This window comes from Cololabis saira, chromosome 17 (assembly GCF_033807715.1).
Source record: "Cololabis saira isolate AMF1-May2022 chromosome 17, fColSai1.1, whole genome shotgun sequence".
Lineage (NCBI taxonomy): Eukaryota > Metazoa > Chordata > Actinopteri > Beloniformes > Belonidae > Cololabis > Cololabis saira.
The window spans coordinates 20,490,698-20,503,539 of record NC_084603.1 but is presented as its reverse complement, the minus strand read 5'-3'; the positions used below and the strand labels follow the sequence as shown (position 1 = coordinate 20,503,539).

At 41.4% G+C, this 12,842-nt stretch overlaps 1 protein-coding gene across 4 annotated transcripts in view; it reads right to left on the bottom strand.

The window, feature by feature from the left end:
* Nucleotides 1-12,842, bottom strand: part of LOC133463954 (serine/threonine-protein kinase MARK1-like) — a 45,700-nt gene that overhangs the window by 6,120 nt on the left and 26,738 nt on the right. For 2 of the 4 annotated variants that reach the window (XM_061745785.1, XM_061745786.1), the window contains exons 4-13: nucleotides 8,255-8,303; nucleotides 7,816-7,881; nucleotides 7,543-7,613; nucleotides 6,569-6,625; nucleotides 6,215-6,451; nucleotides 2,274-2,393; nucleotides 1,683-1,782; nucleotides 1,470-1,582; nucleotides 1,185-1,377; nucleotides 334-515 (exon numbers count right to left, since the gene is read on the bottom strand). In XM_061745785.1, coding sequence (XP_061601769.1) covers nucleotides 334-515; nucleotides 1,185-1,377; nucleotides 1,470-1,582; nucleotides 1,683-1,782; nucleotides 2,274-2,393; nucleotides 6,215-6,451; nucleotides 6,569-6,625; nucleotides 7,543-7,613; nucleotides 7,816-7,881; nucleotides 8,255-8,303 — 1,188 coding nt within the window. The remainder of the gene's footprint in view (nucleotides 1-333; nucleotides 516-1,184; nucleotides 1,378-1,469; nucleotides 1,583-1,682; nucleotides 1,783-2,273; nucleotides 2,394-6,214; nucleotides 6,452-6,568; nucleotides 6,626-7,542; nucleotides 7,614-7,815; nucleotides 7,882-8,254; nucleotides 8,304-12,842) is intronic. The other 2 variants (XM_061745788.1, XM_061745789.1) reach the window with 1 other exon arrangement.

The following is a 12,842-nucleotide window of genomic DNA, read 5'->3' as shown; positions in this document are numbered from 1 at the left end:
GTATGATGATGTGACTGAACTGTCAAACAGAAGAAAACCATAATCAGGCCAAGGAAAGATGTGATGAAGGATTTATAAGAAATAAGGAAGAAACAACAACTACTACAGTGGTGCAGCTACTTCCTACTATAGACTATGAAAAAACCTTGTTATATACTGCATATATACTACTACAGGAAAAAAGTTTCTATAAAAATCCTAAAAATAATTAAAACAGGGAAATATATTGCTCTTATCAACAATGTGCTTTAGTGAATGTTGGGGCCATTTTGCATACTTGGCAGCACAAAAAAAAAAGATTATTCAACTACATTCATTCATACACTTCCTCACCCCCACTGCACTTGTAGCTTTCTTTCTCTCTTGCACCCCCGATGGCGAGGCGGGAACGTCTCCTTTGGACGTGCTGAGCTCTAACCGGCGCGCTCCATCCCACTCCTCCCTGTGGTCACTCTCCACGCTCAGGGCCTGACCACGCTTCGAATACGACACTGCTGGTGGCACGGATGGACCCACTAAAAGAGATGCAAACAACTTTTTTTTAAAACATTTAACCCCTCAAAACAATTCACCGATATTGAAGATTTTTAAAGAAACACAACAGATAAAGGCAGCGACTTCGTTACAGTAGCATCAAGCCAAGCCAACCAAAGCCAGGATTTACACGTGATCCAGTATTTAAAATATCACAAGTGACAACAATACTTTGTTTCAAGACATCTACAGTGAATATGTACGAAACAAATCTGATCCCTCCACATGCTTTGAGGTGCTGTTCCAGAGGGAGCTGCGGGAGAAGCAGCCAGCCAGCAGATGGCGCCACATACAATGGCTCCATGTGACATAGGAGGAAGCTGATGCACAACCAGTGCAGGATTCAGGGTGAGTCACTGACTGGCATTTATTAGAAAACACTGAGCAAACATACTAATCAGTTTAGGCTTGATGTTTGTCTTTTTACTACAAAAAGTGTTGCTTTTATAAGTTGGATCAACTTTATTCAGTTGTTAAGGTGAAACCAACTAATCTGGGAGTAGTAAATAGTTTTGCTCGGAGGCACATCAGCATGATACCTGCCGGTGTCTGCTTCTGGAGCCAGTCATCAGTGACCGAGGGTAACTTCCCCCTACACAACACACAGCCAGCAGCACTCTCAGAGCTGGGAAAGACGGGGGTTACTTTACTTGGCTTCTCTATGATACCGCCACCATCATCATCCCCACCATGATCACTGTAGCGGCGCTGCTTCTGATTGGTCGAGATGCTGCGCGTGACTTTGGGATGGGCGGGAGAAATGCTGGAACTATTGTTGATGTCGCTGGTCGGCCTCTGTCGCTGACCCAGGATGCTGTTAGTCAGAGGCTCGCTGCCCTCGAACTACAACAGGAAAGCACGCAGAGAAGTGGGTGGTCACATGAAATGATCCAGCACACGATGACGGTGATGTTGGGGCAATTAAATAAATTCACCTCCGGAGCTTTTCTGCCTAATAGTAGGTAGGTAGCCATGACCTCGTTGTACTTGTGTTTCTGTAGCGAGTCCGTGATGTCATCTTTGGGGAAACCCATCGTCACCATGAGCTCTGGGGGAACACCAGGAGACAGCAGGAGTCAACAATCTGAGCTCGAGCTGTAGACGTGATGAGCGATGGCATCTGCACAGAAGCGCAAATCAGGACACACCTATTCTGGATGAATCGCCGAAGTCCGCCTCAGGCTCGATGTGCGGTTTGAGCTCATCCTCGTCGTGGCCCACATTCATCCAGTGGTCTTTCATGATTTGCTGAAAAAGAAAGGAAAGACCATCAGAACCTGCACATCATTATCAACGGCAAATAATGAATCTCAAGGCATGTCATGTGACGATGAAATGGTAACATGTGCAGCAAGCTCAGAAATGCATGACAGCAGTGTGATCAATAGTTATTATTGCTGCAGAAATCTTTACTATTGAATTGCTGTCTAGTTGTAAGTGCAGGGGCGGTATTGACTGCAGGCACAATGAGAGGAAAGTGATGACTACATAAGAAAGCACTGCTTCAAGAAATATAATTATTTCATATCATCATGTATGCGTGCAAATAAGAATCACGCATAACCTCTTTTATCAAAGATGAATTATGTGTTGCTTTTTTTTTTTACATCTATTAGCTGAAGTCTTCCTTTTGTTAAAAATTAATAGCAGCCTCAAATGCTTTCAGATGATGTTTCAAGCTATGCTGTCGTGCAAAACCGTTCTGACGAAGGCTAAGTAGCAGTGAGGATGGGTGATACCTCCAGACTGCCTCGTTTCACTGGGTTGAGGACCAGGAGTTTCTTCAGCAGGTTTTCACAGTCTGTGGACATGTAGAAAGGAATGCGGTACTTTCCCCGCAGCACCCGCTCCCTCAGCTCCTGCACACCAGATGAAATGGGAAAAAGATGACGACGAAATTATCAACAAAGGAGGAACGTTGTTCATTTATTTAGGCCACTCGGAGGCAGAGGTAGACAGTGTAAAACACATGATCGCTGTTTTAAGTGGATAATTCACTCATCGAGCACACGCTCGGGCGCGCCAGGATTCGTTTGGGGGTGTTGTTTCCGACGGGTGTAAACTTAAATATTGATTCTCCTTCAGCTCTGTTGTTGTTCTGTAGAGTTAAGGGAGGATTCAGCAACAAAAGCAAACCTTTTTCACATTTAGTGCAGTCAAACAATCAATTGCTGATTTAAAAATATTGACTGCTGCAACCAAAAAAACACAAGATCACTTAGGCCTCCTATGAAAAAACATTAGTAATGACTTTGTGCACTGAATCTAATATTCCAATGTTTGAATTATTAAGGCAAGACTGACTCATCCCTACAATGTCCCATTTCAAGCTACACAGGAAACACCACTTTTAATTTGGTAAATAAGTAACAACCCACTTTTGAATTCATGCATGTAAACTTTCTAGCAGGCTGCGGTGCTTGATTTATTACTTTTGCTGTCCGAGCAAATTCGGATTCAAACAGAATTATTCATGTCTTGATGAATAAAAAATGCTGCATGTGAACCATCCAACGCTTCATTGAGGTTGTTACATATATCAGCCAGAATGTGCTGAACTACAGCGACTGATGAAGAAAAGAAAATGTGCGTCTGTCCAAAAACCCCCACGGCTGACCTGAACTTTGTCTTCTGTTCGTGAGTCAATCAACTAAAGTTCATCCCAGTCAGGTTTCTCAGGTTGGACGTGTCATTTGAACAAAGTCAAGCATGTTTTCAGAACAACTAACTGCAATTAACCACCTGATAAAAATATCAAGGTCTGACTAAATGAATAAACTTTAAGCAAAAGTATAACAAAGGAAGAACATGTAAAACAATAATGCAGTTTTCTGGTAATAAAATGTGGACATCAGAAAGTAACACATTTTTTGCAACTCAAATATCTGATATAAATAGTTAATCAGTGTTTTTTGTACAACTACAGTTGTCATTACATTTCCTTTATTGCTGAATGTGAATCTTAAAAAAATAAATCATGTTACACGGCCCAGTCGGAGGACTCGGTGTCAAATTCTGAAAAAGCGTGTAGAGAGTTTGCCACTACAAAACTTATGACGTTTGAGTTCTTTCAGATGGTGAAAACTCATTTTTAAAGCAGCACAACGTAACTTTCAGCTTTTCTGAGTTTGGCGGCATCTTTTGGACAAAAGCGGTAGTGTTTTACCAGAAAGAACACTACGTTTCCCATGAGCACCAGCGCGTACTGCCGGAAAGATCCTGTCCCGTCGCTGCATTTGTTTTGATGAGAGAACACGGGACGCTTTTCTGTTTCACCAAGTGAACAGAAGGAACGCAAAAAAAAGATGTTAAACTGCTGGAAAGGAACTGGTATTTACCGGGATACCTTAAACAAGGAAGCCAGGGAGCAGTATATGGAGAAAATAATGATTATTAACGGTCTGGATCCATATGAAATCTCTACTGAAGAGCCATGTGTTTCAATAAATTTGTATAATAGTACAACACACAGTACATGTTTTGTATCCCTCTTACATCTCTTTTCTTTTTTTTTGACTGCTATATTATGCTGAAGAGGCTCCGAGCAGTGAGCAATATTTTTGTTTTCCTCGTGAGATTATTTTTTTCCTCTGCAGCTACAAATAAGAGTTAATATTTTTTCCTCAACAAACTAGTTTTATCTGAAGATTGGGGTTAATTGCACCGCAGAGAGCTGGCCAGCAACTGCGTTTAGCTGGCGAAGTGGGGAATAAAACCCGTGTTTTGATCCGACGCCCGTCTGTGTGAGTGTTTGTGGTTTAAGGCTGTTTATGGTCCTGCGTTAAATCGACGCAGAGCCTACGGCGTAGGGTACGCGGCGACACGCACAGTACGTTGCGCGTCGCCACGTACCCTACGCCGTAGGTCTGCGTCGATTTAACGCAGAACCATAATTCAGGCTTACTGTGTGTTTGGTCGTTACAGCCGCGATCCAAAGCGAGCCGACGAGTCTTTCACTCTTTTACTCTGTTATATCAGATACTTGGCCTGCGTGGTTCTGCCTCCGAGCAGGAAACCGTTGAAAAGTTAAACCATTAGGATCTTTTCCCTGGTCTGTGAGCTGCTGCAGCCATAACGCAGCACGGGTTACCAGCTTCTGCGGAGCTCTGAGCTCCAAGCCCCGCCCATTTTCGTCTCGACTGCAAATCGGGAAGGAGGGGGAAGTGACGTTTATGCCGTAAAGCAGTCAAAGCCGTAAAATTTGTAGTTTTTTAGTGTGGCAGGGTTCCTACCATGCTCCTCAAAGTTACATAGTGCCAGTGAAGGTGATACAGACTCCCTCAGACCATGACAGAGGTGTCATTAAACCTGTTGGAAGTTGATGTACCATCACAATGACTCTGGAAATATGATATTAAGGTGGAAAAGTTACGTAGTGTCGCTTTAAGGCTGTAATTCTGAGCCGCCGTTAGCTGAGCTCCCAACCAGAAAAGAAATATCTTTTTAAAGCAGCCCGAAGGAACTTTGCTCAATGAAATGTTTAGTTCAGTGGGCCCCTCAACATGGAGCAGAAATCACTTTTTATAATGTTTCCAAAATGTGTCTGTTTGGCCTCATTTTTCTCTTCTGTCTTTACTTTATTGAATCCCTTAATGACCTCTGTTAGGATACTCACTGCAACTCTGAGCTAAATGAATTGTTTACATGTGACTTAAGAGTGGTAAGAGATGCACAGTTGTCACATGAGTGAGCTGGGACAGAAGCCAAAGGTTACTTTGGTTGGTTTATGGTGACGGCAGGAAAAGAAGACCACAACAACCAGACTAGACTAGAATAGTAAGTTCACAAAAGCCCTGACTAAAACAACTATAGATGGCCAAAACCTCCAGTCTGAAAAATTAGGCCAGTATAGATGCCATCTACTGTCCAGCAGGCAGGGATTCTTGTGTTTGCCAAAAGAAGCCAAACATTTTATTTTTTTGTAATATATTTTTTATCCCCGATTTTTCCCCCATTTTATCACCCAGTGCTCCTACTTAAGCTACAGTCCTGGGCATTGCCATCCTCTACCAACCCCGCAGGGCCCTACACTGAGCTCAGGTCTCCTTCTTAACCTGAGGAGTGAGCAGGCCGCATCTTTTCACCAGACAGGGTGTGGCTTCTCCGCCTGGACGTAGCACGTGGAAGGATCACGTTATTCCGGCCAGATCCTCCCCACCCCATCTGGTGCCCCGGCTGGCCAGAGGGGGCATTATAGCCCAGGACTGTGTGCATGTTTTTGTGAGGGTAGCTCACATTAGCTACCCAGGGGAACATGGAGAGAACATACAAACTCCACACAGAAAGACCCGTTCACCAACCCCACCCAGGGTGTGAGCGCTGAAGTCATGGGGGAACTAACACGCAGTCAGCGCCCACAGAAGCCAAACATTTTCTTAATCAGTTAAATGTTCTTTTAATATAGCGCATGAATAAACTTCCTAATGCAGTTTTTAGTTCACATCAACGTTAACGGATCAAACTTTGGTATCCACTGTTCTTATGTTCATCTAATCTAAAAATGTTCAAAAAATAATGGTCCACATGTTGTACAAAACATCCAAGCTTTGCAAAAGGCGTGAAGAGAAAGAAATCTCCACATGTTGCGTCTAGTCTTAACGGAACAAAAGACCGATTTGGATTTAGGATTCTCCATCCTGCATGGACCTAGATGGTGATGTTTCCCAGGACATATACCGACCTTTAGGTTCTGCCCATCGAAGGGCAGTGATCCGCTGACCAGCGTGTAGAGAATGACCCCGAGGCTCCACACGTCCACTTCGGGGCCGTCGTACTTCTTTCCTTGGAAGAGCTCGGGTGCAGCGTACGGCGGCGAGCCACAGAAAGTGTCCAGCTTACTGCCCACTGTGAACTCGTTGCTGAAGCCAAAGTCGGCTATCTTGATGTTCATATCTGCATCAAGCAATAAGTTCTCCGCCTGCGGCAAGGACAGAGTCCACAAAGCAACATAAGGATTATAAAAATGTAGACACGTTTCCCATAAGATGTCAAAGATGTCTGAAGAATTCAGATCAGAAAGAATTTGAATGTGCACCTTTAGATCTCGGTGTACTATCCTTCTCTGGTGACAATACTGCACTGCAGATACAATCTGAAAGACAGACATCACAGGTCACTTCAATCACATCAACTCTGATGATAAAACACATACAAACAGTACAACAGTAGTTCTAAATACAATTAAATAAATAATCTGAATAATGTGATGCAAAGATCAGATCAAACAACAGATCATTGAATAATTTTCTTTAACTATTTCTTGCTACATACTAATCATGAGTAAATCTCAGCTTTGCTCAATTATTGCTTAATCATGATAAACTAATGTTTTGATGCAAACCTGCTTCCCTTTACCTCACAAATATTAAACTCAGATTTATTTTCATTAATTGCCTTTCCTATTATTAGTGAAAATAACAAAAACACAGATATCCCATGATACTCATCAGTTGCTATGACAGTCAGTGGGGTAAAAAATACACTGACAGATGCCTGAGTCGCAACAGCATCACTTGAACAGAAAACATGCGTTCTTCGACAGGAGCAACCCACTTGACTACACACGTTTACCTTCCTGAATGTTAAATTTCACCTGCAATTTACACGTTAAAACCCTCTCTGAGGAAACTCACAAACGAGGATTTTACAAATAAATAGAAATGGTGTATCAAGAAAATATTGGATGCCTGGGTGCTTTGGTAGCACCATCAGGTTGTTTTTTATTACCTGCCATTGTTTATGTAATAATTGCTCGGGGGTCATGTTCTGGGTCTCTGGAAAGCGTCTAGAGACAACCTTTGTTGTATTAGACGCTATACAAATAAAATTGAATTGAATTGAATTGAATCAGGTGTCAGAGCAGCATCTAGAAGTCCTCCGTCTACTCTGTCTGCACTCCACCTTTCCTCTGCAGTCGGTGACGAAGCGTAATCTTGGTGCATGCAGTCTTCCTTTTGAAAACATTGATGGAATAACGATAGAGTGAGCAGAGCGATTCTGATGACTCACCTGTCTGAACTTGGCCCTGGCCTCTTTCTCCTTCATCCTGCCGTGAGCCACTAGATAATCAAACACTTCTCCTGCAGAAAAAAAACATTAAATACATTCTTATTGTACCTTTTTCACAAACATGACTCCGATATTAAAGTATTATGAGATGGGAAAAAAATGTGAGTAATTAGCTTTAAATTGGAAGTAGCTTAAAGTGGCAGGGTCTTAAAATGATGCCAAAAGTCAAAAGTTGTCTCAGACTAAACAAATGTGAATTTATGTTATACTTACCGCCGCTTGCATATTCCATTACCAAATAAAGCGTCTTCTCGGTTTCAATAACTTCAAACAATTTTACTGCAGGAGAAGTAAGAAAATAAATAAATAAATAAATGCAGTTCTGGCCTTGTCTTCGATGAGTTGAGTGACTTGTCTGAGCTACACTAATGGATCAAGACTTTATCCAGATGCAGTCATCTGTAGTTTAACAAGCCATTGTGTTCCTAAGTGATGTTAAACATATAAATGACTGATGACAGCAAGCGGAGAACAAAAATCACATCACCCCCTTTCAAAATAACTTTCCGTGGGTTCTAATAGAAGTATGATTATATTATTATCACTATTATCATAGATCCAGCAGTAAGTTTCTGAGGTTTACCTTGTTGCATACTGTTTCCTAAAATGATTATACTAATCCTGATTAACCAGGGTTTCTCTTTGAACTTACCTATATTAGGATGATTCAATAGCTTCATTATTCTGACTTCCCTGAAGAGCTGTGGAAACACAGAAGAGATTTTATCCACCCAAAACCATGTCAAATTACATTACAAGCAATGACCCTGAGTGTCAGTTAAATCTCCGCTTGGAAAGCACTGTTAGAAAATGTTATTAAGCACCTGTGGATGAGATACGTGAAGGGATTTGAACTCCTTAAGTGTGCACCACAAACTAGATTAGAGTAGGTGAGCAGCTGGGGATCACGGGACTTCTGCCCTACATAGATAAAGTTCAAAATTACAACTCCAGAGACAATATGCAGCCAAGCAAGCTGGCCAGTGCGAACAGTGACTCAGCTACATCACACATCCCGTCGCAGCACACTTTACAGGTTGCTGCCCCAGCAGACTAAGTCCTCACTGACATTCATGAAAAGCAGACAAATACTGATGCCTGCAGCACTGGAGAGAAAAAAAAAAAAAACAATAGCTTTTCATTTGCCATGAGCCCCGTATTATCCAGTCTGAAGGAACTCCTGAAAGGTCAATTTTACCCTGCAAGTATATGTCCTCAGAGTTGCATCTACGGCTGCTTTGAGGAAATGAACCTGGATTGAGTGAGCAGTCAGAGTTACAATCCTTCAAAATCGTCTCTCTTGAGCCTCGGTGTGACTTTCCATGTCAGCCGAGCTCCTGCAGCCCCTTAGAGGTGCTGTTGAATCATTTACATCCTGCTGATTTCCCAGTCCAGTTATGCTGAGGCTGTGTGCGAGTGTTGTATTTCAGCACCGACTTGGCAGAGATTTTGCACCTACAGTGCAGCGTAGCCACCTGAGAATGGACCCAGATTTGGCCCTTTGCTGACTTGGGGTAAAAAGGGTCTGACACGTTTTTTCCACATACTGTACAAGCTGAAGATTTATGCCCCCTAGTGTTCAATGTGGGAAATGCATTTCAGCACAGATGGATGGAAAAAATGTAGTTTTGGTCAATATGTGCATTAAGAACGCTTAGGACAAAGACAAAACTAATAATGACTGACCAGACATTTTATGGCCTGCCACTTGTTTAGCCCATTAGTAGTGTTAATATTTATAGACACGTTTTGATTAACATTAAAATGCTGGAAATATTAATGATAAAACATTGACTGATAACACAATTTATGTCTTCAAAATATTTTTGTCAATGCTTTTTTATGCCCTCTTCATCTTGGTAAAGACTAAGAGTGCTGGCCCTTATGCCTGGACAGAGCATATCATATCCTGTACAGGGAACAACACAGAGACAAATAAGACAAACAATCCTGAGCACTCAATTTACAATCTCCAACCAGCTTAAGAAATTCCCGGACTGCGGGGAGAAGCTAGAGTAGCCGATACAAACCACTCAGACATGGGGAAAACGTGCATACTGCACACAGAACCGGATACACGGTACCAACCACCACAACGGCTGATCATGCTGTGGAAAGCGTCAGCTTTTTCAGTCGGGTGAATATATCGCAGACGGCAGCTCAGCCACACATTCCTGCGAGTGCAGCACGTCTTCAGTTAGTGAACGAGGAAGTCCCAAAGCAAGCTAATTGCAATGCATGTAAGTTGTTCAAAATATATTGTTTAAGGACACTTATGAGGCTACTTAAAAAAACAAAAACCACCCACAATGATAAAACCTAACAAAGGGGGAGTTCAAGGCATAAATAAGCTACAGTTTTCATTGCAGGGTAAAATCTAAGTTTTTCTCCCGAAGGGCTGCCTACCTCCTGTAAAGCTGGGTAAAATGAATGACAACCAAACACATACAGCAGTTGGGAAGAGTTGGAAAAAGGTTAAGGATGTATAATCTGGAGTAAAAATGGGATATAATGGATCTCCTTTCATTTTGAATTTGTTTAAACACCTTCGATCAGTAACATGAAGCAATACAGCTACTTTCCAGGGACAGAGACGGACCTGTTACTTGTTTCTGTTTTGGATAAAAGTGTAGCAGATATCTATGTATTTATTATTGAAACACAGTTGAATTTTTTGTCTAAAAAAATAAGAAAACATATTGTTGTGCTTTCCACCGCCGTTCTTGGAGAGAAAACTGAAACTGAACAGATCAGAAATGTACGAAGACTGAAAAAATATAAAACAGCTTTTTTACCGCTTTCTATTTCATGATTGATTTAGTTTTCTTCCCAGCTCTCCACTGCTGTCTGTTATTTCCCTACTGCATGTGCTACTCTTAAAAAGTGCAAGTGCCAGCAAGGCAGGCTCGGTCTGGTCACCTGGAACCTGAGTGTGTTGAATGTTTAGAGAACATAAGCGGGAGCGAAGAGCAAGCTGGAAAAATAAGAAAGATGAGGATGTCTGCTGTTGCCCATGACGTTGGAATCCTTTTGCTTTCAGGAAATAGTACTCTAAATTCATCTTCTAATTTACAATTATTTCATGACAAAATGTAAAAAACAAGCAAAAAGAAAATTCCAACTTTATGGGCAACAGTGTAGAATCGGAATAAGAAAACATTAAAATTACGAAGAAAAATGACTTAAATCCCGTAGGACAAGTCTATAAATAATTCATATTTTGATTATCTTATTTTATCCGTCTAGTATCCATGTAACTTTCCAAACAGGCTTTTGGATCTTACATAAGCTCCAGGACAGCGTTAGTTTCTGGGTCAAACGCAGCTATCACACAGCGAGAGCATGAGCAGACCCGACCCTGCAGGATTTCTAGGCAACAGTCGGCTTTCTCAGAGACGCCGTCTCACTCATTTATTCCTCTGTTCTCTGTCTCAACTTGCTTTCTAGCTCGTCTCCCTGACACCGCTCACCTCCTGAAACTAAAACACTCACAGCGCATGTGAAGCTGCAGAGAGCTTATAGGTTCTTATCTTACTCTAAATGTCAAACAAACAAGTATTGACTCTTTAGACAGACGTCTGGCGTACATTTGTTGTGCCACAGAGCTACAAACTATTTAAATCAATAAAATGAGCTACAGTGGGTGATTCTTCCTTCAATGTTACTGCAGTTTGAGTTTGAATCAGGACATTGTTCTCACTGCAGACCAGAGCGAACCAAACTGCAACTGATAGTAGTCCAAAACAAAAACAGAACAACACGCACTTCAAGTAATCTGGATGAGACCTTCAGTGCTTTGCTGTCAACGTTACTGTTCAGTAAAACATTTGCTACTGCTGCCTTTTGTTTATTAAAGTATAATAAGGGCAAATAATCTCCAAGTCACTGAGCTCTACTCTGTCATAAAAAGAGGTCATATTATGGTTTGTGTTTCGTCCTGCTACTATGCAACTTTGTGTGCCTGCAATGTTACAAAAAACCAAAGTAAACACTGAATGCTCTCTGAAAAATGAATGGTAAATGGGTTGTAATTATGTAGAGCGTTTATAGTCTTGTTGGCGACTCAAAGAGCTTTAATACTACTAGCCACATTCATCCATTTACACAACACCTCATCTCTCAATCAAAGGGCTCGGGGTTTTGTGCCAGGTCCCTTCTGCAGGGGGACTGAAGTCAGAGGTCAGACATTAAACCCGTTTCTCCTCCTGAACCACAGCATGACCAAAATCTCTGTTTCCTGAACATTTAGGGGGTCACAAAGCACTTTTCAGGCTAAATCTATTACAATAATGTCAACAGATGTTCATCTCCATGTAGTTAAATGTTTAAGATCAAATACCTATGGATGCAATCATAGTTGGAAAACAGAAACATCTCTTAACATTTCTGTAAACTTATCACAGTTGGCTGAAGTCATTATAATCAGTCATTTATGTACATGTAAAGGGGTTAATGTGAGCATACAATGACGTTATAAAAAGGATATGAATATGATGCCAAACACGTCATAGTCTGACAAATGAGACTTATGCTTCACAACCCCTAATCCCTCTCTTTAAGATTGAAGTCAATATATATGGAGTTTTAGTGGTTTAACTGTGTCTATAACATGCTGCACGTGCATCAGTGATTTACAGCATATTACCAGACATGATTATTGCAACTTCACATATTGAAAGAGTGGCCTTTTGATTTGAAATGACCAGCTGAGATTAAAAAAAAAAAAAAAAAAAGTAATATTTTTACTTGTGCACAAAGCTGGCATCATATTAATTTGTTCTTGGGGCATGTTTTTCCCCACAAAAACCTCTCAATTCCTGAGAGGCTGAGAATAACAAGCTTCTCCTGTGCAGCAAACCCTGCTCCATATTCATCAGCTGCTGCTTTGGCCTGAGAGGTTCCCCCATGGTAACAAAGTCAATTAGAGTGGAAACACACTGACACAATAACCAGAAGACAAACACACAAGCATCTGCATCACGCATGCATCTATTCAGGAACATGCTTTAACAAGTCATGCACTTAAGACAGAAATTCTTGTTGCTCAGGATGGATGACAGACTTAAGAGTCGTTTTTTTTTTTTTTTTTTTTTTAATCTTGAGCTCTTAATTCCTCCTCTCTCTCTGTCTCTCTCTTTGCCATCTTTGCGTCACCGCCCTAAAGCCCCTCACATGAGACGAACATGCAGTCAGTTGGAAAAGAAAAAAAAAAAAATGAGAACAAATCTGAGCAGAGCAGT